At 38.1% G+C, this 26,180-nt stretch overlaps 2 protein-coding genes across 9 annotated transcripts in view; both read left to right on the top strand.

The window, feature by feature from the left end:
- LOC100415537 (leucine rich repeat neuronal 1) overlaps positions 1-26,180 on the top strand; it is a 330,007-nt gene that overhangs the window by 21,154 nt on the left and 282,673 nt on the right. For 5 of the 8 annotated variants that reach the window (XR_013527442.1, XR_013527443.1, XR_013527444.1 and 2 more), the window contains one exon: positions 14,859-18,104. The exons of 1 other annotated variant lie outside the window; for it this stretch is intronic. Coding sequence is in view for 2 of the 7 variants with exons in the window: in XM_002758577.7 (XP_002758623.2) it covers positions 14,859-14,886 (28 nt within the window). In the remaining 5 variants the exon portion in view is untranslated. Of the gene's footprint in view, positions 1-14,858; positions 18,607-26,180 lie in introns of those variants that run through there. 2 more of the 8 variants (XM_002758577.7, XM_008982056.5) reach the window with 1 other exon arrangement.
- LRRN1 (leucine rich repeat neuronal 1) lies at positions 14,858-18,606 on the top strand. Its single transcript, XM_078351525.1, has one exon. It carries the CDS (start codon positions 15,134-15,136, stop codon positions 17,282-17,284), a length of 2,151 nt encoding a protein of 716 aa, XP_078207651.1. The 5' UTR covers positions 14,858-15,133; the 3' UTR covers positions 17,285-18,606.

Below are 26,180 nucleotides of genomic sequence, written 5' to 3' on the forward strand. Positions count from 1 at the left end.
AAGTAACTAAAATGCCTAAAGTACAAAACAAATTGGTATCACCTAAAAAGCCTTATTTGTTCATTCAACAATCATTTTCCAGTAACCCCTCTATGGCTAGCATTCTGCTAGGCCCTGTCTAGCAAATTTGCCATCAAAAGCTCTTAATTTCTAAAAAGTGTCATTCAGCTTTTTCTTTAGGGAATATGGTGGGACTCATGGCATTTCATATAGGGCTAAACATTTTTTGTTTAAGTTATTTTCTATGTAAACTCTTCAGTTATTATATTTGAATACAGTAAGGAGAGCAATGGTGTACTCTGATACTTGAAAAGAGGAGCTCTATTCTGATGAAAACCTTTGTTTGCTTCATCCTAAGAGTTTAGGTAAAAGAATTCTTACATATTTCCTCTGGATTCAAATTATGTGAAATTTATGAGTCCATACACCTGTTTCAGACAGCCTTTGTTCTCTCTGGTATAGCGAGAGAAGTCCAATAAATGAAGAACGGTCTGAATAGATTTTGTGACGTACTCTGGTTGTTTCATTGAACACTTGCAGGCTAGTCACTGTGTTAAGTGAGGTACCTACCAGGATGAATAAAACATAACCTTGGTCTTCAAGAGTTTGAGTCACCTCTGAGAACACTATGATGAGTGACTGGAATAACGAAACACTGGCTTAGAGCAAGCCACAGCTACCTGTGTCTTTGCAGTTACCAAGCCCCAGCTGACATGCTGTTGGAACCTATGAGCCTGTGAGTGGTGGCAGGGTAGAGCAATAATAAGGCTGGGAGTCTTTTAAACGTGCTCTTCATGATGGGACTCAGATGCTTTTAAAAATATACAGATATTCCCAGACCCCATCCCAGACTTACTTAATCAGAATCTCTATGAGGCTTGAGAATGTGCATTCTTAAAAAGATCTCCAGATGAGTGAACAACTAAGTTTGGAGATCTTGGACTGTGCTGCCTAGTGTGGCAGCCACTGGTTACATCTGGCCATTTAAATGTAATTCCAGTCAATTGAAATAAAATGTAAAAATTCCATTTCTCATTCCCACCAACTACATTTCACATGCTCAGTAGCCACTCAGGAGCTACCATGCTGGAGAGTGCAGACAGAGTATTTCTGCCCTTGCAGGAAATTGGATTAGATAGTGCTGATAGAGCAAACACAGGTTGGCAACTCTTTCCCCACCCCAAAAGATCCACCTATCCCTGTATTACTCCCTTTAACATGTACCTTTTATTTTTTTTTTTAGAGTCACTTGTGTACTTGTCTTATTCACATCCCTTAAGATTAGAAGCTTTATAAGGGCAGGGTCTGATCTTCCTGACCCTGTGACACAGTAAACACTCAATGTTTTTTTAAAATAAATTAGTGTGATTAAATTTGTACCTATTGGATCCCTTTTGCATTTTTATGGACACTAGATTTCATCAGAGTCTAGAGAAAAGGATGGATCACAGAGCAGGTTTTTCTCAATCACAAATTGTAGGATGGATTTGTGCTAAATTACAAGTTTTTCTTAAGCACAAAATGTAGCTGAGACCCACTGGGGCTATGAGTATTTGCAAGCCTAAACCTGTTGTTGTATTTGGATACCTGGAAAGCACATTTGAATTGATTCAGCTAGCTGTTTGGTTTATTTATTGAGTACCCACTATGTACATGCCAGACCCAATGCCTGACCCTGGAATGACTCAGAGTGAACAAGACAGTAACAGGTTCCTCGTTCCATCAGATGGACACCCTTATACTGGCATACTGAAATATTGGCAAGGACTCTCCTGGTCCAGATGGATTGGGATAAAAAAGGGATGTGATTTGGGTTCTGGTATCAGATGCCTTGATTCACATAGAACCTCAACCACTCTACTGTACTGGTTCCAAGACCTTGGGTAGTTCATTTTATTTTTCTGAGTCTCCATTTCACCACCCTTAAAAATAAGAACATGATAGCATTCAACTCATAGGCTTGTGAGTATTCCATGAAATAGTTTATGTAAAGGATTCAGTGCAGTACATGTTACATAATAAGAGCTTAATAAGTACTAACTGCTGTTACCCTTACAACTCCTACTCAGTCAAAACTACCCTGCAATTAACATTAAGATGTAAAAAATGAGGTGTATGCAAGGTTAGAAAATAATTCATTATTTGGAAAGGGTGTTTCCTGTCTTTCTTGAGCTAGCAGTTTAATTCCCTTAGCTTATTATTTACATCCTTAACATCTCGAATGACTGAGATGGATATATAAATGTTTTGGTAGATGCTTATCTCTTGTTTTATTTTTTGTATTTCTTTGGTGAAGGATTTAACTTGTTTGAAACACTTTTTTCCAAGACAATTAAGAACATGGAAATGCTTCAGGTATCATTCAACCTATCTTAGTGTAGAGAGATGACAAAGGAGAATTCTTTAAAGAAGCTCACCATTAAACTGCAGAACTGAAATCTTTATAACTAGAATGCAGATATTTAATTAGCATTTGTCTCATTATAATAAGCATGTGAGTTTTTTCTTACCTTCAAAAATGACATGGCCTTTGAAAATACATACTGGAATTGAGCTGGGAAAGGAAGGATTGCATTTTGAAGGCAGCCACTCCATACTGGGGAGTTTGCAAGTTGAGCCTTCCTGAGTCCTTCCTACTCTTGTCTGTGGGAGAACACTTGCTTGCACACCTGTATATAATAGTGAAATTAATTTCAAATCCAGGATCTGCTTTATTCTCACTTCATATTCAATGAAAACTGTCTTTGCTTTAAACTTTTTCTAGTATTCTAGAAATCTACTCTAGAATCCTTACCCAAGGGATACAGAGTGTTTCTGTGGCACCCAAGCTGTTCGGTGAACAGATGAACTACCCCAGGTTCTTCACTGTGATTGGTTGGGCTCAAATCATTTGGTGAAAATCTGTTGCCTTCAAGAGCTATAAATGCTCCCGGGAAGCCAGTCTATATTGTTGATACTTTATTTAATTCAAAATTGGGGGTTCTTTAGGATGCTTGTGTGGCATGTGGGAGGTGATACTTAGAGCAAAGGCTTTGAAACCAAGATGACTCCATTTGATTCCTTCCTTCCCCACTTTCTAGGTGTGTATCTTGAGCAGGTTATTTAACATCTCTATCCATCTATTTCCTCAGTGTAAAAAGGGCAATAATAGTATCTAGCTCCTGGGGATGTTGTTAAAAAAAAAAAAAAAAAAAGTAAAAAACCAAAGAAGGTTAGGTTAAAAACAGGAGGAAAAGTTCCAGATAATTTTCATATAAAATTAATGTATTTCCTGAAATACATTATACTTCTGAAATACATTAATTTTCTTATTGGAAGAGTAAATATTAACTTATGTTTTCAGCACCTGACCCTAATTGTCTAAGTTGACACCAAAGAAAATTTGTTGAGATCCTGCTGTGATCCACTGCTTGAGACATGTTCTCTGATTTAATCTCCGGAACATCCAAATGAAGTAGGTGTAACTATGCCCTTCAAAAAGAGCGGGGAGCCAGGGCCTAGAGAGGTGGAATCATATGTCCCAGGTGGCATAGGTAGTGTCAGGATATGGACCCAGCTCTGTCTGCCTCTTGAGACTGTGCCTTTCTTTTTAATTTTTTTAAAGCTAAACACAGCTTCTCTTTAAAATCTGGGATCAATTATTTTGCTTCCAATCAAGAAGTGCTGCTTACATGGTGTGTTTAAGAATAGAAACTTGAACAAAGCATCAAATACCCAATATCTTGGAACTGGAGCCCTAATTTCAGCCCAACCTCATCATTTAGAGACAGGAAAGGTGACTAACTAACAGGCACTGAGCTGGAGGCAAGACCAGAGGTAAGGACTTGGGTCCCCTAACCCTTGGTCCAGTGCTCCAGCCCCTGAACCATGCTGCTTCTCAAACTGCCTGAGAACCAGATAGGGCTCAGAGCCAGAGAGCATTCAGGCATGGTCCCTATGTCCATGACTTACTAGCTCACTTGGAACAAATGAGTTGACTTCTTTGAAAAGCATAGGGATGATATGATATGGTCATCCCTATGCTTTACAAAGTCAAGTGTAGTGAATTAAATCAGTGTGGTAATTAGTACACAGTATTTTTTTAAACTAAGCTTACTAGTGTAGCTAGTTTCATTCATATTATTCATGAGAGCTTTCCTATCTTGAATGCCCAACTCCAACTCCTAGTTATTTAAAAAATCTACTATACACTTCTTTCATTTAATTTTCTTTTGAGATGGAGTCTAACCCTGTTGCCCAGGCTGGAGTGCAGTGGCATGATCTCGGCTCACTGCAACCTCTACCCTCTGGGTTCAAGTAATTCTCCTGCCTCAGCCTCCTGAGTAACTGGGACTACAGGTACACGCCACCATGCCCAGCTAATTTTTTGTATCTTTAGTAGAGACAGGGTTTCACCATGTTGGCCAGGCTGGACTCAAACTCCTGACCTTATGATCCACCCACCTCAGTCTCCCAGAGTGCTAGGATTACAGGTGTGAGCCACCGCACCCAGCCTCATTTGAATTTGTGTACCCTCACAGACTCTGCAGCACATGTTCTATCACCAATTAAGAAAAGTTCAACTTATGCATTTTACAAATTATACATGTAATTTGGCCATGCTTATACAGCACACATCAACATTATGATCAATTTACTGCCATGTTAAAATCAATGAACATTATTTGACTGACCTGACTAATATTTTGGAATAAGTTTGCCATCAGTGTGATTGATTAAGCTAGCTATACAACCCCCCCAACTACCTAAAGCAAAAGTCAAAATAGAGGTCATTAAAGAAAACCAGCCACTGAACGATCCCTAAATTGAGTGACATTTTCCTATGCTACTTATAAATGGGTCATTAATGGAGTGCTAAAGACTAATGTCATTCAAAGAGTTGTACACCCTGCCCTCGTGGTAAAGAATCTGAATCTGAATTTAACCCTAGACAAAGTGAAGCAATGTGGGGTTGTCTATCTAGAGTACAGGACAGGATGCTTGGAGACTGGAGCTTTGCCTCCAAATATACAACCTCACCTCCTGAAGTGTCCTCTGCAAAATGAGAGGTTATTATAGATGTGTCAGGTTATCTCTAAGGCCATCTCTACCTTTCAGTTTGTGCTTCTGTGAATTTCACAGGGAGGCTACCCGGTTTGCCTTTGATCAGTTGAAGTCAAGTCAGACTCTGAGGTCAATGTTATTCCCTAGGGCCCTTTCATAGACACCCTTCCTGTCCATCCCAAGACACCTTCCTGGGTTTGGATTCATGCCAGCTGGCATTGGCTTTTCATTTTTCTTTTGCCTTTTACATTTTCTGTTGTAACTCTTAAGTCCATCCAGTCCAGCCTACCCTGCTTCCCATGCCTGGCCAACCCTCCTGAAAGGGCTAAAGTGCCATCCATGCCCAGTTCCTCTTAGGAGCTGAATGAATTGTGACCCCAGCTTTTATGCTCGACTTGGAGGCCAGCTGCGCCTTTGGGCTTTTCCCAGAGATGTTGGCTGAGACTGCACCTGCAGTGTGATGGATTTGCCCTCGCCTGAAAGAGGAAGGAAAATGAGGGAGAATCAAAAGATCACTTGTATCCATTCCCTTCTTTGTACACTAGTACATTTATATCACCCAAGCACACCAGAGAATTTTTGTCTCAATTAATAGTAATAACATACAAGAAAAAGGAGAAAAGGAAAATAAAATTAGGGGAGGACAATCTAATTTTCTCTGGCAGCGAGTAAAACCACCTCAGAAGTTTAACATGATCAGATTAGGAAACACTGAATTTGGGAGCAAGGCATTTGGGTTTTATTTTGCTCCCTTGGCAATTAACTGGGTCAATTTGGATCACTTAGGGTATCTCTAAGGTCCTGAGTACCTTTTAAAGTAGGTCTTCTGAAAGAAAGGAGTGTCAAATGAATTTTAATGCTTCTTAAAAAAGCACCAAAGTAGTTTTCTTCTAAGCAGAGATTCACACCGTAATAAACTCAGTTTGTGATTCTAGATTTTCACATATGGAGTATTTGCCAATAATATGAAAATTTATATCTAATCATCTAGTTATTCCTTTTAGCTCAGCATTATAGGTCCATTTTTATACTTACATAATTCAGAGGTTACAAAGTGGTCATGAGCTGTAAAGGACCTCTGAAAGCAGACAGTTTCCTGCACAGCTAAAACATGTTGGGATGCCTTTTGGAATTCATTACTACATGCTAATACTTCTCACTGTTTTAGACTCAACTCCCTACACCTGCCTGGACCTAGAAAGCATTAAGTTTGAGGTCCCTGCCACAAACTCTATCCCTTGAAAACAATTTAATAACACAAGAGGAAGAAAAAAAGAAGGGAAGAAAGGAAGAGAAAGGGAGGGAGGAAGCATTGTGTCTCTGAAAATGGTTGGAAGTAAAGTTTTTTTCATGACACCAGAGGAATGGGTTGATGACTTCCTGAGGTTCCGTTAGGCCTAGGAAGCTATGACTACTTAAGGTAGGATAAATAAAATAGGATACAAAGTTATATGACCTGTTCAAGATCATCCAGAAAGTTTGTGGTGAGGCCAAAATGAAGAATTCCTTTCCTGGCAGACATCCTTGTTCTGTTGCCTGCCCGACTGAGAGGTGCGGTCACATTGCTTGCTGATGAATGTGGGCTTTTAGGAAGAGTTCCTTATGCAAAGGAACCTCAGGAAGCTCTATTATGTCCTTGCAAGTGGATATACTTTATTGTTTCCTTAATGCAGTATGGAAACTATTATAGCTCTTCCTTCCATAGGGATGCTACATCTGTGATCACTAACACACATTACAGAGTGTTTGGCTTTGGATAATGTGTGAACCAGGAGCATAATTTTGGAAAATGGTTGGAGAAAGAAATTAAGAGTCAGAAGGGGTCAGGGGCCAGACAAAAGTCTAAGAAATTAATGTCCTTAACAATAGTCTGTGCAGATTCAGCATTCAGAATGTATGTGTAAGGCCCTCTTTCATTCCCAAGGGGAATAAAATGTACCCTCCATAAAGAATTTACGGTAGTTTCTCTCTTTGGCCCCACCTGTATTGGCTATCTACATTATTTAAGGTACAGAACCTGTACTTGGTCACACCACAAAAGGCATCCTCTACTGATTTCAGCTATCCACATCTTACTTTCATCTTATGAAAAAGACTCAGATTCAGTAGGAGACATCAACCCTGTAAATAATAGTAGCTAACATCTACTGGGCCTTGCCATGTGCCAGGCCCTCTGCCAGAGGCTTTACATTTAAACTTTCACTCTCATTCTCTCACAACCCTTGCTAAGCAGGTTTTCCATTCTCCATTTTCTAAAAGAGGAAACTGAGACTTAGAAAGTTTTAATAACTTAGCCAGTGTCACAGAGCTGAATTTGAAACCAAGTCTGTCTCTCCAGAAGCCACATTCTTAACTCTAAGCTATACTCTTGTTTCAGACAGCTGAAAGTCCTTGTTAAGTATTACAATCTGTACTGGGACTTGTAGCAGAAGGCAGAGTGGCCTTCAGGGACAGGAGGATCCTTCTGCAAGGTCATTCCATACAGTGGAATTTGGGTCCACCTTGCCCCATGGAGTAGCTACAGGAAATGTTTGTGTTGGGGCAATTTATTTTTTAAACATGTAGGGACAGAAGGAAATCTTGCTTGAACAAAAATCCCATTGCCCCATTATTCAAACCATTCCTAAAAGATAAGAAGCAAATTTGAATGCTGCATTAGCCCTGGATCTATTTGGAACCTGAGAAAGAGCTAAAAGAATGATTTTTTTAAAATATTATCTACATGATATGAATTTGGCCAATCTAGAAAGGATACATAAAAGCACATGCCCTCAGAAGGCATTTTTTTTTCATTTGGGGATCAAAATTTTAGTTCTTTGCTGTGACTATACTATGAGATGGTGATAATTTCCAGGTTGGAGGTTGTGTTTTATAATTTGCCTGGATAGGGCTTCAGTTTAGCTCTAATGCAATATTTGATCTCTGGATTTCTAACAGTATTAATTCCAATGATGCTGGTTGAAAATGTAATTGAAATGACAAATAATAATGATAATGACTCTATCAAGCATCTTCCATGCTCAAGGTCCTTAAAGAGATTATTCATTAACTCCCAATAACAAGATGAACATAGAATTTAATAGCAAATCTGACAGGTTTCCAGAGGTTCAAAAATAAGTATTTGAGGACTCACTATGTGCTGTATGTTTTTCCAGTGTATTAGTCAGGTTCTCTTAGAGGGACAGAATAGGATACACACACACACACAGAGACACTCGTATACATATATGTGTGTGTGTGCATGTATATACACATGCACACACACACACATATATGTATATACCCACACCATATATACATATATATCCCATTAATAAATGTGACTATTATATATATAAAGGGGAGTTTATTAAGAACTTAACGATCACAAGGTCCCACAATAGGCTGTCTGCAAGCTAAGGAGCAAGGACAGCCAGTCCAAGTCCCAAAACTAAAGAACTTGCAAGTCCAATATTTGAGGGCAGGAAGCATCCAGCACTGGAGAAAGATGTTGGATGGGATGCTAGGCCTGTCTCTCTTTCTCACATTTTTCTGCCTACTTTATATTTGCTGGAAGCTGATTAGATTGTGCCCACCAGATTAAGGGTGGGTCTGCCTTCCCTAGCCCACTGATTCAAATGTTAATCTCTTTTGGCAACACCTACACAGACACACCCAGGATTAATACTTTGTATCCCTCAATCCAATCAGGTTGATACTCAGGATTAACCATCACAAATCCACCCCTTATCAACTTGAACCCATACACATCTCCTGAGATCATACATTATCTTCAAATAAAGATAATAATGAGGTCATAATTATACCTAACATACAACTATCCTTCCTACAACCGGAAACATACCAATCCCTAAGCCAAATACTATTATATAGAGTTAATAATACATAAATGCTGGTATGAAGTCAATAAATCTTATGTCACATGATAAGGAAAAGTAAATAAAATGGTATTTTCTTAGTATAAATGTGTGCATGCACAAACATGTTTTTACCAAGAAGGAAATACTCATGACAGTTAACAGTCCTTGTTTCTGCAGCTGGTCACATGGTCATAGCTGGCCTTGATGACTACCTTCTTGTATTACACATTCTGTATTCCTTTTGCCATTAGCAAGCACCTCAGCAGGTTGTGGGATTTTTTGTTTGTTCGCTTTTTCCTGGAGTGACTCAAACCTTCATTTCCGAAGAGTCTGGGGCATTTGTAGTACTGTCTGGATGGGGCTGTTGTAGTTTCCCATTGACCTTAATCACAGGACATGGTAATACTAAGAGATGCCCAATGGATCTCCTGTGTCCCATGCATACTCCTCCTTACCTTCATTGTGGAGTAGTAGACTGATTTCATCTTGATAGTCCAGGTCGGTCACCCCACCCAACACTGTAACTCCCTTCTTAGCCTGTTGACTTAAAGGCAGTAGAAGCCCGAAGTGTCCAGGTGGCAATCTTAACTTCCAGTTTAATGGAAGTGTTGTGTAATCCTGGTGGCAGCGTTAGTCCCTCTGAAACTAAGACCTCTAGGAGAGCAGAACGTAATGTGGGAACAGGAAGCAAACATAATGCTAGTGGATCACTAGGGGTGATGATGAGTGGCGCCACTTCTACCCCTTAATTCCTGGACCCGTGAATCCTAGCTATGGGAGAAACAGTACCATATACTGGATGCTGATTCAGAGCATACACAGCCTTCTGGAGAACTTTGCCCCAGCTCTCCAAAATATTGTCACCTACTTGGTGTCACAATTGTGACTTCAAAAGGCCATTCCACTGTTCTATCAATCCAACTGCTTCAGGTTGATGGGAAACATGGTAAGGATGGGCCCGCTGCCACACTTCCTTAGCAGTAAAGTGAGTGCCTTGGTCAGAGGCAGTGCTGAATGGAATACTATGACGGTGGATAAGGCATTCCATGAGTCCATTGATGGTAGTGCAGGATAGGCAAACTCATATCCAGAGTAAGGGTCTATTCCAGTGAAGACAAACCTCTGCTCTTTCCATGATGGAAGAATTTCAATTTAATCAACCTGCCAGATAGCTGGCTGATCATCCCAAGGAATGGTGCCTTATCAAGGGCCCAGTGTTGATCTCTGCTGCTGGCAAATTGGACACTCAGCAGTGCTAGAGCCAGGTAAGCCTTGATGAGCAGAAGTCCATGTTGCTGAGTCCATGCATAACCTCCATTCCTGCCACCATGGCCACTTTGTTCATGGGGCCCATTGAGTGACAAAAGCATGGCTGGGGAAAGTGGCTGAGTGATGTCCACAGAACAGGTCATCCTATCCACATGATTATTAAAATTGTCTGCTGAGGTCACCCATTGGTGAGCACTCACATGGGATACAAATATCTAATGATCTTTTTCAACATAATTTTGGCAATTTAAAATACCTTGATTTCATATGAGTTTTAGAATTTTTTTTCCTGTAGAAATTATCACTGAGATTTTGATAGAGATTGCATTCATTCTGTAGATTGTTTTGGGAGTTATAGACATTATAATAATATTAAATTTTCCAGTCTATAAACATGGGATGTTTCACCATTTTTTTCTATCATCCTTGATTTATTTTGGTTGTTTTCTATAATTTTCATTGTACAAGTCTTTTGCCTTCTCAGTTAAGTTTATTCCTAAGCAGTGCATTATTTCTGATACTTTTGTAAATATTGTTTTCTTAATTTCCTTTTCAGATTAGTTATTCTTAGTTAATGGAAATACAACTCATTTGTGTGTTAATTTTGTATCCTGCAAATTTGCTGACATCATTTACTAGTTTTAGCAGTTTTTTTGGTGGAATCTTTAGGATTTTCTATATATAAGATTATGTAATCTGGGAACACATAATTTTAATTGTTTTCCACTTGAATGCCTTTTATTTTTCTTATCTGATTGCTGTGGCTAGGGTTTCCAGTACTATGTTGAATAGAAATGGCAAGAATAGGCTTTCTTTCCTTATTTCCATTCTTAGAAGAGAAACTTTAGTTTTATGCTATTGAGTATGATTTTAACTGGGCTTTTGATATGTGACTTTTATTATGTTTAGGCACTTCCTTCCATTCCTCATTTGTTGAGTGTTTTTATCGTGAAAAAGTATTGAATTTTGTCAAATAGCTTTGTGCATCAATTGAGACGATCGTGTGTTTTTACTTCTTCATTGTGTTAATGTGGTATATTATACTGATTGGTTTTCACATATGGAACCTTCCTCACATTTCCAGTATAAATCCAACTTGCTCATAACATATCATCTTTACTTTTGAACTTGTTTTGCTACATTTTGTTGGGATGTTTTGTCTCAATATGCATTAGTAATATTGGTCTGTATTTTCTTGTGATAATAGATTTACTTTTAAACACTCTTAGTGAGTAGCTCCTGGGAAATGCCCTACATTGTAAACATTTAAACTGGTTGAAGGACTCTATGAAGTTGTTCTGTGTATAATGTCATGTTCGAAAATTTGTCTGGTGAAACTTGCTAAAGAGAATTCAGAATTAAATACAAATAGAAATATCTTAAACACCTCCTTTTGTGCTAAAGAAGTTTCCTTCCTTGCTGCCAAAGGAATGTGTTGTAGGATGTGGAGAGGAAATTCTTATACATACATTCTTAGAGAATGTAGGAGAAAAAAAAGTCTTTTCTCAGCATTTGATTTGCTATCTAACATTCTAGGTTTCTGTGGTTGGTTGGTTGGTTGGTTGGTTGGTTGGTTGGTTGGTTGAAAAAGGTACGTATGTATGTCAAAGAAAAAATTGAACATTTCAACACAATTATCTCAAATCATATAATTTAAACTAAAATGTGGGTATTAGCTATAATAATGTTCAAACGATAGCCCTATAAAGGCAATTTCTTAATACTAATAGATTGTTTTGGAAGTCTCTCATACAGCTTTAATACATATTTTACTTCTTGGTACATTTTCTTACATTCAATCAAAACATAAAAACTAGTTGAAATTCTGTCTCAGTTTTGAAAGGTAGGTTTATTCTTTTCATTTTCCACTTTGAGTTATGATTGAGAAATAACCTGTGGTACAAGTTTTCTTATCAGTTTATTGTGGCCATTGCACCTGTTTCAGGATTACTCTAAACAGAAACAAGAGTGAAATAAATTTGCAGTGTTAATAATAAAAATGTTATTCTCTGTGGTATGTTTTCTTTTTCTTTTTTTTTGAGACTGAGTCTCACTTTGTCACCCAGGCCTCAGTACAGTAGCATGATCTTGGCTCACTGCAACCTCCGTCTCCTGGGTTCAAGCGATTTTTCTGTCTCAGCCTCCTCAGTAGCTGGGATTACAGGCATGTGCCACCATGCCCAGCTAATTTTTATATTTTTAGTAGAGACAGGGTTTCACCATGTTGGTCAGGCTAGTCTTGAACTCCTGACTTTGTGATCTGCCCGCCTCTGCCTTCCAAAGTGCTGGGATTTCAGGCATGAGCCACTGTGCCCGGCCAGTATGTTTTCATTTTATAGAATTTCCAGATAAAAGCCAGAGTCAGCTAGTTTTATAATATTGAAAATTTTGCAAATACAAGCATGTCACTTAATGATAGAGATATGATCTGGGAACTGTGTCATTAGGTGATTCTATCATTGCATGAATATCATAGAGTGTACTTACATAAACTTAGGTGATATGCAGCCTATATGATATATGTATATGATATATGTAGCCTATATCATATACACTATTGCTCCTAAGCTGGAAACCTGTATAGCATGTTACTTTCCTGAAGGCAATAGGCAATTATAACAATGTCAAGTATTTGTGAATTGAAACGTAAAAGTATAGTAAAAATATGGTACTATCAATATAATCTTATGGGACTACCATTGTATATGTGATCCACCAATGGTCAAAATTTCCCTATGATGGCACAAGGCTACATAATAAATTATAAAGTAATCACACTTGGAGATGGGGAGGAGGAAGAATGCCAAATGTATAGTACTGGCTACTTATATTCTTATACTTCTTAGTCACAAAGATAACTGTTTTACAAAGTGAAAAGGTTAGTAATAGCAGCTAGCATGAATTAAGAGCTTGTTATGTATTGAGCACTGGGTTTAAACACATATACTCTATTTTATTAGCTCCTTATAGTAATCTTAGAAAGTTAAAGAAAATACTAGTCACTGAATTTCCTTCAGTGCTCAAGACTCAAGTGCACTATAGCAAGACAGACACCAGGAAACATGTAACTCTACTTTGAATACTTCAAGTAAATGGCTGAGTTTGGGAAACCAAGACAAACACTGGATCCATAATGGCTTTTTACACCTGATTGGGGAATGCAGAAAAATAGAGCCATTAACTACTAATATTGTCTTTATAAGCAGGTGAGTAGTACATATCTGACCTCAGAGGATTTTATTGAAACCAATTGATGATGGTTAATAAAAATCAGTATCCTTAGCTTTCTTTCTTTCACTTGTCCCCTGACAACCACTATTTAGATAAAACTAAAATGGATTAGAGATAAAAGATGATGACTAACAAATATTAATTTTTGTGAGTTAGCTACTACACTAAGAACTTTACCTAGATTCCTTTTATTTTCTCAATAATCCTGTGAGAACTCTACTTGTATAAGCAATGCTATTTTATAGCTGAAGACACTTGAGGCTTCAAGAGGTTATATAAACATGTTCATGGTCAACAGCTATTAAGCGATGAGTGACATTCTCATGAGATTAATGGAATCATCTATGTGAGATACAAATACATCTATTGTGAATGTTTGTGTTTTTAATGGAGACCAGTGGTATAACAGAATGAAGTCCTTTTGTTATTCAGTCAAGATCTGATGTGGCTATTCAAATATAGGAAAAAGTGATGTTTTCCTTTTTTAGTTATGTTCAATTAACTTTAAAAATAATAGCTTTATTAAGATATAATTGACATAGCATAATTTGCTCATTAAAATATTTGAGTCAAGAGTTTTTAGAATATTCACAGAATTGTGCAACTATCACCACAAACTTTAGAATGTTTTCATCATCTCAAAAAGGTACTTTGTAGCCTTTAACACCCCTCCCACTGTGTCCCCCATCTCCCTGGCCATAGACAACTACTAAATTACTTTTTGTCACTACAGTTTGTTCTATTTTGGATACTTTGTATATGGACTAATACAATATGTAATCTTTTATTACTGGCATCTTTCAAGCATGTTTTTTATGTTTTCATCCATGTTGTAGAATAGTAAATTATTCAATAAGAATAATTGAGTCAGAAAAGCATTGGCTGAATATATCTATAGAATGTACCTTTTAGAAAAGAAAGAATTCCAGGAGACAATTGAGGTATTAACTAAAATGTAAATAGCTAAAAATTAGCTTTGAGTATTAAAATACCTTTCATGTTTTGCTTTTAATAGGCATGAACTTTTTAAGTTTTTGGAGCTATAAATATATGTAGCTTCTAAAGACATCTTTATTTTTAAAGAAATGATATCTGTAGGCTTTTAGTATTCATAGTAAGTGTGTATGAGTGTGTACATTTGTGTGTGAGCGCATGTTTAGTGACTGTACATGTGCATACATAGAAATGTACACAGTCATATATGACTAATAGTATGAGTGGAGTCTCAATTTAATTGTAAAAGTGAAGGAGCTCTAAAACTAGGTTTAGTATAATAAGTGGGATATAGTAATAATGTCCTACAATTTAAAAGCCTGTTTGGTTATTTTGAATGAATTTTGAATGTTTCTGATCCTAGATTTGCGAGTGACTGTGCCTTTTTAGTAAACAAAAGAAAGGCTATAATGTAGAAAGTTTATGGAATAAGCATAACATCTGTCCTAATCTAATTTTCAGGCACATCTCCAGACTTGGATTTGGCTGAAGTGACTCATGCCACGGCCCTGTACACATGCCTGGAATGGAGAGACATAGTTAAAAGACTCCACATTGATTTCTGCCTTTGAAAACTCCCCAAAACCATCCGTTTGGACTGGAATTCTACACAGCTCAACCAAGACTTTGCTTGAATGTTTACATTTTCTGCTCGCTGCCCTACATATCACAAAATAGTGTTCACATTTTATTAAAACTTAGGGGTGTCAGGAGTTGAGCTTGCTCAGCAAGCTAGCATGGCTAGGATGAGCTTTATTGTAGCAGCTTGCCGATTGGTGCTAGGCCTGCTAATGACTTCATTAACTGTGTCTTCCATACAGAATAGTGAGTGTCCACAACTTTGCGTATGTGAAATTCGTCCCTGGTTTACCCCACAGTCAACTTACAGAGAAGCCACCACTGTTGATTGCAATGACCTCCGCTTAACAAGGATTCCCAGTAACCTCTCTAGTGACACACAAGTGCTTCTCTTACAGAGCAATAACATTGCAAAGACTGTGGATGAGCTGCAGCAGCTTTTCAACTTGACTGAGCTAGATTTCTCCCAAAACAACTTTACTAACATTAAGGAGGTCGGGCTGGCAAACCTAACCCAGCTCACAACTCTGCATTTGGAGGAAAATCAGATTACAGAGATGACTGATTACTGTCTACAAGACCTCAGCAACCTTCAAGAACTCTACATCAACCACAACCAAATTAGCACTATTTCTGCTAATGCTTTTGCAGGCTTAAAAAATCTTTTAAGGCTCCACCTGAACTCCAACAAATTGAAAGTTATTGATAGTCGCTGGTTTGATTCTACACCCAATCTGGAAATTCTCATGATTGGAGAAAACCCTGTGATTGGAATTCTGGATATGAACTTCAAACCCCTTGCAAATTTGAGAAGCTTAGTTTTGGCAGGAATGTATCTCACTGATATTCCTGGAAATGCTTTGGTGGGCCTGGATAGCCTTGAGAGCCTATCTTTTTATGATAACAAACTGGTAAAAGTCCCTCAACTTGCCCTGCAAAAAGTTCCAAATTTGAAATTCTTAGACCTCAACAAAAACCCCATTCACAAAATCCAAGAAGGAGACTTCAAAAATATGCTTCGGTTAAAAGAACTGGGAATCAACAATATGGGAGAACTCGTTTCTGTTGATCGCTATGCACTGGATAACTTGCCTGAACTCACAAAGCTGGAAGCCACCAATAACCCTAAACTCTCTTACATCCACCGCTTGGCTTTCCGAAGCGTCCCTGCTCTGGAAAGCTTGATGTTGAACAACAATGCCTTGAATGCCATTTACCAAAAGACAGTCGAATCCCTCCCCAATCTGCGTGAGATCAGTATCCACAGCAATCCCCTGAGGTGTGACTGTGTGATCCACTGGATTAACTCCAACAAAACCAACATCCGCTTCATGGAGCCCCTATCTATGTTCTGTGCCATGCCGCCCGAATATAAAGGGCATCAGGTGAAGGAAGTTTTAATCCAGGATTCAAGTGAACAGTGCCTCCCAATGATATCTCACGACACCTTCCCAAATCGTTTAAACATGGATATCGGCACAACAGTTTTTCTAGACTGTCGGGCCATGGCTGAGCCAGAACCTGAAATTTACTGGGTCACACCCATTGGAAATAAGATAACTGTGGAAACCCTTTCAGATAAATACAAGCTAAGTAGCGAAGGTACCTTGGAAATATCTAACATACAAATTGAAGACTCAGGAAGATACACCTGTGTTGCCCAGAATGTCCAAGGGGCAGACACTCGGGTGGCAACAATTAAGGTTAATGGGACCCTTCTGGATGGTACCCAGGTGCTAAAAATATATGTCAAGCAGACAGAATCCCATTCCATCTTAGTTTCCTGGAAAGTTAATTCTAATGTCATGACATCAAACTTAAAATGGTCATCTGCCACCATGAAGATTGATAACCCCCACATAACATATACTGCCAGGGTCCCAGTAGATGTCCACGAATACAACCTAACACATCTACAGCCTTCCACAGATTATGAAGTATGTCTCACAGTGTCCAATATTCATCAGCAGACTCAAAAGTCATGCGTAAATGTCACAACCAAAAATGCCGCCTTCGCACTGGACATCTCTGATCAAGAAACCAGTACAGCCCTTGCTGCAGTAATGGGGTCCATGTTTGCTGTCATTAGCCTTGCGTCCATTGCTGTGTACTTTGCCAAAAGATTTAAGAGAAAAAACTACCACCACTCATTAAAAAAGTATATGCAAAAAACCTCTTCAATCCCACTAAATGAGCTGTACCCACCACTCATTAACCTCTGGGAAGGTGACAGCGAGAAAGACAAAGATGGTTCTGCAGACACCAAGCCAACCCAGGTTGACACATCCAGAAGCTATTACATGTGGTAACTCAGAGGATATTTCGCTTCTGGTAGTAAGGAGCACAAAGACGTTTTTGCTTTATTCTGCAAAAGTAACAAGTTGAAGACTTTTGTATTTTTGACTTTGCTAGTTTGTGGCAGAGTGGAGAGGACGGGTGGATATTTCAGATTTTTTTAGTATAGCGTATCGCAAGGGTTTGACACAGCTGGCAGCGACTCTAGGCTTCCAGTTGGTGTTTGGTTTTTATTCTTATCATTATTATGATTATTATTATATTATTATTTTATTTTAGTTGTTGTGCTAAACTCAGTAATGCTGTTCTAACTACAGTGCTCAATAAAATGATTAATGACAGGTTGGGGTTCCCCTGTGCTTTTACCAGTAGCATGACCCCTTTTGAAGCCATCAGTAGAAAGTACCTTGTCCTACAAAAAGCTAACGTACAGTTTTGAAGCAGCATTGAAACTTTTGTAGCAATCTGGTCTATAGACTTTTAACTCAAGAAGCTAAGGCTAGACTTGTTACCTTCATTGAATGATGTTAGTTGACTGTACTGTAATGTTGTATCAACTGAATTGAATGTTTGCCTTTAAACAATGAATTCCCTTTTTCTTTCCTTTTTTTTTGTAATAGTTAAAGAGGCTTAGAACAAGCTAACAAGGCAATAGAAATATGTATATCAGATTTTTTAATGTAACAAACTACATGTTAATTGTTATCTTATTCTTTTTATCTTTAGTAGACACTTTTAAAAGAAAAGACAATTTTGTTGTGTTTAACTCACCAATACATGGTGTATAATGAAGACAGAACTATAATAAATTAGTTTTGTTCTGGTTTTTTAGAACACTTGCAATAATGTATCATTTATAGTTCTTGCTAGTTGCAGTGGTAATATTTTTCACATCCATAAAAATAACCACCAAAATAAATCAGCTATAGCATGTTGCTTTTTAAAGCTAGGCCCTAAAAAGTTTTCATTCTTTTTCTAAGGGAAGAAATGTCTATTTTAATTAAGATATTTTAATCAACAGGATTTCTGTATTTTAAATAGTACTGACTAGCACCTAATGGGCAGTGGGAGGGTAGTTCACATGAAGAAAAAAAAGGTATATTGTTGTATCCCATGTGTAAAGGTAAATATATATATACATATATTTACCAATAAATTTATATACACACACATCCCAACCTGTCACATACACATAATGCATGTGTGTGTATATATATATTTGACTATATTGGGTATATAGTTCATTTTCTGTAAGAGTTTTGTTAAAACCTGATTTTCTTTTGTAGTATCCACATTTTTCACCAAAGTACAAAAACATCTATGGAGTGTCCCAAAATGTATTACGTGTTCTTTCTTTTTAACAGTTGTCTTTATGCTTTGACCCATATTAGTCTATATCTGTGTGGCAATATCTGCTGAGACAAGTAAATGATTCATAGAAAACAAAGCTTCTATACAGTTGACATTTTTCATCCAAATATATATAGACAGTTTTGGAGAATTGGTTCAAGATTACAGAGGAAACGTGTGTAACATTTAGAGCAGATAGAACTAGGTTTAGGTAGAAGGCCAGTTCCACAAAGGAGGAGTGAGATTTAAAAGTATAAGTAAAGAAGAACCCCTTTGAAAATTTAGGTTGATAAGTCAAAGAAATAAAGAAAATTCTTTCAAACACACCATTCCATCCGAGAGTTGCCAGACAAGCAAAAGCAAAGAAAAGTTGGCAGAAAGAAAGTCCAGGTAATGTAGGCTGATGGATTTTTTTCTTTGGCAATATCCTGGTTTTGTGACTCACTTAAAAAAAAATTATCACTTTCTTCCCATTTATAAGGGGCCTTGGCAAACAGAATTTCAGATCTTGAAACAAATGAGCTGCAACCGAAAAATAAGAAGTACCTGAGTTCAAAGCATTCCTTGCGAAAGCCTTCAATCATTGGTGAGAAAAACCTGGGCCCAGGGAGGTCTTGCAGCTTACCCAGGTCAGACTCCTGCTGCTTCAGCACTCTGCACTCCATCTATTGTTCTAGACCCAGCAGCCTTTTAAGTTCCTGTGCAGGGCCCCTCTTTTACAGTTCTGAATAACTGTAACGTCTGGGGCCCCTGCTTCAAAAATGCAGTACATCCTTAAGTTCCCATTTACTTAGGATAAATTTTAGCACAGGGCAGATCAGAAGGTGTCCTAGTAGTTAGTAGTGCCAAGTATGTATGGGAAACACAGAGAATTGGAGCTGCATTGAATGCAAATTTGGTGTGTTTCCTGTTGAGGAACTGTCATCTTCAAACGTCTGCAGAGAGTAGTGGACCATGTTACAACTTTCCTGTTGATCTGTGAACCATGAAAAGGGGTGGCACTGACGCATTAGACCCTCAAGAGCCTGCAGTTGCAAATCTGTGAGACTTCATTCCACCCATAAAGCACATATTTGAACTTACACAGAATGAGCACTTAAATACTGGTGCAAGAAATGATGGGGAAAACCTCAGCCATTTCTCCATTCTGAAGATAGAGCAAGCATCAGGAAATCCAAAATTTTTCATCAACAATATCTTTTGCCAGCCCAATTTGGGGGAAAAAAATCTCTTTTACATGTTTCTTCAGCAAAATACTGGAGCTTACTTTTCCAGTACGTCTGTGCTAATGAGTCGATTTTCAGCTGACAGAAAGCAAAATTATAGAGTACTTTTTCCTTGGCCAACTGTCTTCTCATTTGTATTTAATTTAATTTGATAAATTAGACAGCCAGTTAAATTAGATATCAAACCAGGTCCTGACTGATAATGAATGTGATACCACCTTTAACAGTGAAGTGGTTATTATAGGTCACTTTCTAATTTCTTATTTTCCCTTTTGCTTTCTCCTGCCCTCAGGGCATATAGTGTATCTATAACCTGATTTTTCAAGGTTATTTTTGGAGCAGTCTCTTAAAACAGGCATTCCCTAACTTGCTCATTTAATTAATGAAAAATTGAATTGATGCCATGTATATAAAAACAAACGCAATGTTTGATTGTCAGTGTTTCTCATTTAGCAAAAAGGAATCACTTCCTTTTTTTTTTTTTTTTTTTTGCAAACAATATCAGAGTGCATATTTTCTCTCATGTGGTTTCTATTTATTCAATCATTCATTTGTCTGCTAAGGACACCATAGTCAACCCTTTAACTTGGTGTTTGCTTTCTATCTCTGTATTCATTTTCCAAGGCATTTTCTTTTGTTTATTACTGTTTTTACCATTGATGGGGTGGGGGGAAGCATTTTTATCTCTAACACTTTGCTGGGAAAAACCATACTTTCTCCCTTTCTATTTATTGAAAAGGGAAATGTAACTACTTCTGATGCATTCTAAGTACAATTGAAAATGCTTTCTTCACCTCAGTTCTTTCACTCTCACCTTGCTTGCAAATAGACTTTTATTATTCAAAAGGGATTAGCTTGGAGGGAAAAAAATGTTTCTTTAAAGATTGGTGATTCAGAATCACCATCTGGAGGTCTAGAATAATTTTGCCTGGCATCTCTGCAGGACTTGGTCTAATCTAGTGTGGATAGTTCTCCTACCCCTACCTCTGATTCCCCCATATGCCAGTTTTTTTATAAGGAGATGCTGAGGGAACTAATGATTTTTGTATCTGCTGGTTCAACATTGCCCAGAACAGGTAAACAGAACAAAATGGGTTTCCCATATTAAAGAATTCCTAGGAGACTTGATGGCAGGAGATGACACTGAAGGCTTTATGTCTTCAAATTTATTTATCTTTTCTTCAAGAAAGCATATATACTGGGAATCTGAGGTACATTCCAAAACTATACTTATATCAGGCTGAATTTTAGTTCTAATCTTGAACTCCCCCATACTATTCTCTGTTACACACTCCTAAAATTTTTAAATGTATAGTGTGTAGATTTTATGAAGAAAACACCAAATGCTTTCTCTTCTTAGCAGGAAACCATGGAAAGCTTTTATAAAATTAATGACAAACTCAAGTGTTTAGCTTCAGAGCTTAAATGGGAAATGTGAAGTCCATATAAACTGAGCAGTTTGTAAGGGTATCTGACATACCTGAAAACACAGGGAACAGCCAGACACAATTGATCTTGGATAATTACCAAATTGTGGGGTTTGTGGATATGTTTATATTTAGGAAGTCATCTAGTCCCCTCTCAAATTTATATGGATGCCATAAGACATTAAAGTGGCATTATGCAATTTCCCTCCTGACAGCCCATTATGTCAATTACATATTAAATATGAAGCAAATCCAGTATCATGTACCTCATAAAGTAGTCCTAGTCACAAAGTAGGTCAGATCATGCCTCTCCTTTCCACCTTGGCCTTCCTGTCTCCCTCCCATAAGATTAGTCGACAAAGTAAATTTCAGCCTGGGCCCTAGATAGAATGATCATGAATTCCTAATAAGGGGGGGTTATCCTGTAGCATGTCTCATTCATATAAACAGAAGACAGTGGCCATGAGGAAAAGGAAAATGTAATTGGGGCACATAGGACTACATTTTTATAGCTGTGACTTAAAGAAGGAAAAGTGGGGAGAAACATTTATTGTGCCTGTAGCCCTCTGCTAGGAGCTTCACATACATTACTTACATTGATTACCTGCAGTTGCACATGTTGTCCCTATGTTAGAAAATAGTGTTTACTCAGCCTCAGAGAGCCAACCAACTTGCCTGAAATCTCACAGCTGGTAAGAAACAAGTAAGAATTAAATCAGGACTAGATGACTAAAACCAGTAGTTTTCCAACTATATAATGGCCCACAAACTAAATCTAGGTCAGGAATAGAGAACACATAACCCCAAAGTATTCGGCATTTGAGTAAGAAACTAAGGACTAAAGGGAGGGTTTAATTTAAGACTCAAACCTGAGATCAATATACGGAAATCACAAGCCAGAGAGGAAAAAGTAAAGGATAACATTTCCATGGTTGTGACAACAAATCCCTACAATGAACTGGAAGAAACTGAAGCTACAAAAGAAAAAAAAAAAAACAGTCAAGCAATCAGTCAAAATAAGAGTGGGTGGGAGTAAAAGTAGGTCCAAATATGGCCATATTTTGAGCACTTGTTATGCTTCAGATGCTGTGCTGAGCACTTGGCCTGTAATATCTTGTGGAATCCTCAATAACTTTGTAAAGTCGGTATTCATGTCCCCATTTTTCATATAGAGAAACTGAGCCTCAGTTAATCACTTATAAGTGATGAAGCCAAGCAACCCTGTTAGACTCCAAGGCCCAAGAGGAACCACAAAGCTATTTTCTGGCTGAAGAGGCACTCAGTACCAGCTGGCCATCTTACTACCCTGGTGGATTTAGTTCATTCTGAGAATGGGAAACAAAGAAAAGGGTAGGGGTCATCATCTTGCAAGGAACCTCCCCACAGAAGGTTTGTTAATGTGGCATTTAATGCCACAGCCTTAGATAAGAAAGAAAATGCTACCTTACCCTTTTTTAATTATTAAGGCTAGTCTCCCATTTTAATCATTTATCTGATCTACTTTTTAAAGGTATACCACATTATCTACCACAAAGATTTGTTCTAATGCTGTAAGTAATCTCAGCTTTCCTGTAGATCATTCTTGGGGCTGGGGGTGCTAGGAGGAAAAACTCCCTGGAGAACTCAGTGGAGTGAAGAGTTTTATGTCTAATCCTGTATCTTTCTAATCTCAATAGCCCTTAATTTAAAAATATACTACTTTCAATCTTCTAAAAGACAGACTGGTTTAAGTATCTCCTGTGCTACTGATGAAACTATGAAAAGAAGGCCACTGTGAATATTAACCAAAATATATGCTTTCATATTATTTTCCCACTTATCAGAGCACCGCATGCTTATTATCATCAGCACTTGATTTTACCAAATTTTATTCTAACTGGCTTAGAGGTGTCCCTGTCATCATAAGATGGTTCGTGTTTGCAACTCATTTAAAAATTGTAGTTTTTCTTCTAACAGTAGTGTATGTTTACTATAAAGAATCTAGAGAAAAAATATTTATTAAAAATAGCCTATAATTCCACAACTCAAAACCAGATAAGATTTTGGTACACTTCCTTTTAGTCCTTTTTTCTGTGTATACAATCATATATATGTGTATATACATATAATTATAAAAATATATACCTTTATGAGTATAGAATTAGAATCATGGTATATATGGCTTTATATACTTTTCTATCAGCAAAATGTAAGCATATTTTTATATTATTAAACTATCTTGGAAAGCATGGTATTAAAGGCTGTATAACCATCTATCACATGGATATTCAGTAATCGAACAAGTGCTTTTGGAATCATTTTGCCTCTTCATGTCAAGCCCCAGGGACATAAAGTTGAGCTTATCCTGACCCTGCTCTCCAGGGTGTAGTCACAGAGGAAGATAGACATCCACGTAAAGGACCATCCAGTTTGATGACTACACTGAGAAGATGAAATGGCACAACAGCATAGGGAAGAAGAGCTCTGGTCGGATTGGGGAGCTCAAACTTCAGATCTCACTACTTAAGCTCAGAATGAAAAGATGAGCTGAGGCTTCACAAGCAAGAGTCGAGAGGGAGGGTATCCTAGGCAGCGAACAGATTGCTGTGATCACAGGCTTTCTACGGATGTGGAAGAAGCCTTCTCGGAGGACTTGGGGATTCTGGAGGCCTTCCGATAAAGGGGAAGGGGCTCCTAAAAATACAGAGAAACTACATTGTAAGCTAAAGTAGGAGAGAAACTATAGTGAGTTTTTGTGCAGAGGTGAGAGGGAGAGGCTGGGTTGTATGAGGAGCCGATGGTCCCCAGATGTAGCTTTATTCCCAGTTTAATTTTTTAAGCCATTCCACATAATCACTGCAGGGATTTCCTTCCTGGTGAGATAAGAGAAGCTTGCAAGAGCAATTTGATAAACCTTCCAAGCCTGGGGGCCTCAGTGTGGAACCTCAGTTGTGGTAATATGTAAGACACAAGCATGTGAGATTGTCCTACTTGCTAAAGACTATCCCAGTCAGTGACCTGCACTTAATACAGGTTTTCTTTGGTGTCTGTGGTGTCAAGAAAATAGAAAGTGCATGTTTGGAAAATTAAAACTGATTATGTGGTGTTTAAAAGCACAAATGAATCCTCTGTTCAGCTTGTCCTTTGCCCACTAAATGCAATATTTCTAGTTCACTTGCTTAGACACAATTCTGATCTTTTTTTGGTGTGTGTGTGTGTGTGTGTGTGTGTGTGTGTGTGTGTAACAAACAAGGCCTAAGACTAGGAATAGTAATAAAGAACAATCTGTACTTGGAAACATGTACCCCCAAACTTACAAATTGCACCTCTCTCTTTGTTTCCAAAAGTAAAACAGGTGAAGACATTGTAGCATAACAATGCAAAATACTTCTGAATCTAGATTCTATTCCTATGGGATTTTCCTTGGGTTTTTAATTGGATTGACTTCTGATCATAGAAATTCCTGACAGCAAAAAAAGAGATTGATAGAGAAGGTTCTTTTCCCCAATTGTGTTAACAAGTATATGGGTGGACATCACACTTCTTACTGTTTTGATCATTAGATTTGTCCCAGGCAGATTCCATCAGCACGTCCTCTAAATTATTGCTCTCTCTCTGGAGAAATACTCAATTGACCATCTTACAAAAAACTTAATTTCAACTAATTTCCCTAGAATTACAAGTTTTAGTTAGCTTCCCATTAACTACATAAATTATGAGTATTCTGTAAACAATGGAAAACACTGGGCAATCCAAACGTCAATAGAGGTTTGTTGAATGAACGAAGTCACTCACAACTTTGACTCTGGAGAGAACAATACGTTTTTGCTATAAGCAAATGCATTCGTCTCCCTGGTTATAGTTTGTTTTGCCTGGTAATAGACTTTTGGACTGTTGCTGAGAGCAAGCTGGCATTTGGTTGATTCGGGGGAACAGACTGCATTTCTTAAATTTGCTTTCCTTTTTTTCTTCCATATTGAGACCTAGGAAAATTTCCCTTAACTTCATTCCAAGTCTGTGGAAATCATACAACCCAGGACATCTTGCCTGGGCTGAGCCACTTGTAATGATCTGGGATTGTTTGGATTTATGTTTAGCTCCCCAAGGTGCTATTCTGAACACACAACACAAAAGCTTACATTTTCTGGGCACATAGCAACTCTCAGCAGATTTGGTAACCGTGCAGATGAGTACCTATTCTTTTATTTATTTATTTATTTTACTTTAGGCGCATATTGTATCTGGCATTTCTCCCCATGTTATCCCTCCCCACCCTCCCCTCCCTCCCACCCCCCCCATTGTCTCTCCCCTACCCCACCCCAACTGTCCCCTGTGTGTGATGTTCCCCTCCCTGAGTCCATGTGTTCTTATTGTTCAACACCCACCTATGAGTGAGAACATATGGTGCTTGGCTTTCTGTTCTTGGGTCAGTTTGCTGAGAATTATGGTTTCCAGATTCATCCAAGTCTCTACAAAGGACACGAACTCATCATTTATTTATGGCTGCTTAGTATTCCATGGTGTATATGTACCACATTTTCCCTGTCCAGTCTATCATTGATGGGCATTTGGGTTGGTTCCAGGTCTTTCTGTGGGTACACTTTCACAGTTCCTCAAACTCTGGAAGCCTTATTCAAAAGAGTACAGCCATCTTTTTCTATCCCAGCAAATCTTGAACTTTGGAGATGACTACCAGGAATTAACACACAATCTTCCTCTTGTAGCACAACTCCCAAAGGTCAGGTTTAGGGGAAAGTTTGGGAAAGAGGATTGACACCAGAGGAGGAAGGGAAAGAAAGCCATGCAGCCACTGTGGAAATGTCAAACAGTGGAGATGGTGTAGTCAGAAAATACTACTTAGAGTCAGAGTGGTAGACATCAGTCTCTCTCCCTAAAAGCTCTGTAACATGAGATCCTGGTAGGAGCAG

Source organism: Callithrix jacchus, chromosome 15 (genome assembly GCF_049354715.1).
Source record: "Callithrix jacchus isolate 240 chromosome 15, calJac240_pri, whole genome shotgun sequence".
NCBI classification, from domain to species: domain Eukaryota; kingdom Metazoa; phylum Chordata; class Mammalia; order Primates; family Cebidae; genus Callithrix; species Callithrix jacchus.

Coding starts and splice junctions, on each gene's coding strand:
- LRRN1 (XM_078351525.1), top strand. CDS start 15,134: ATGGCTAGGATGAGCTTTATTGTAGCAGCTTGCCGATTGGTGCTAGGC.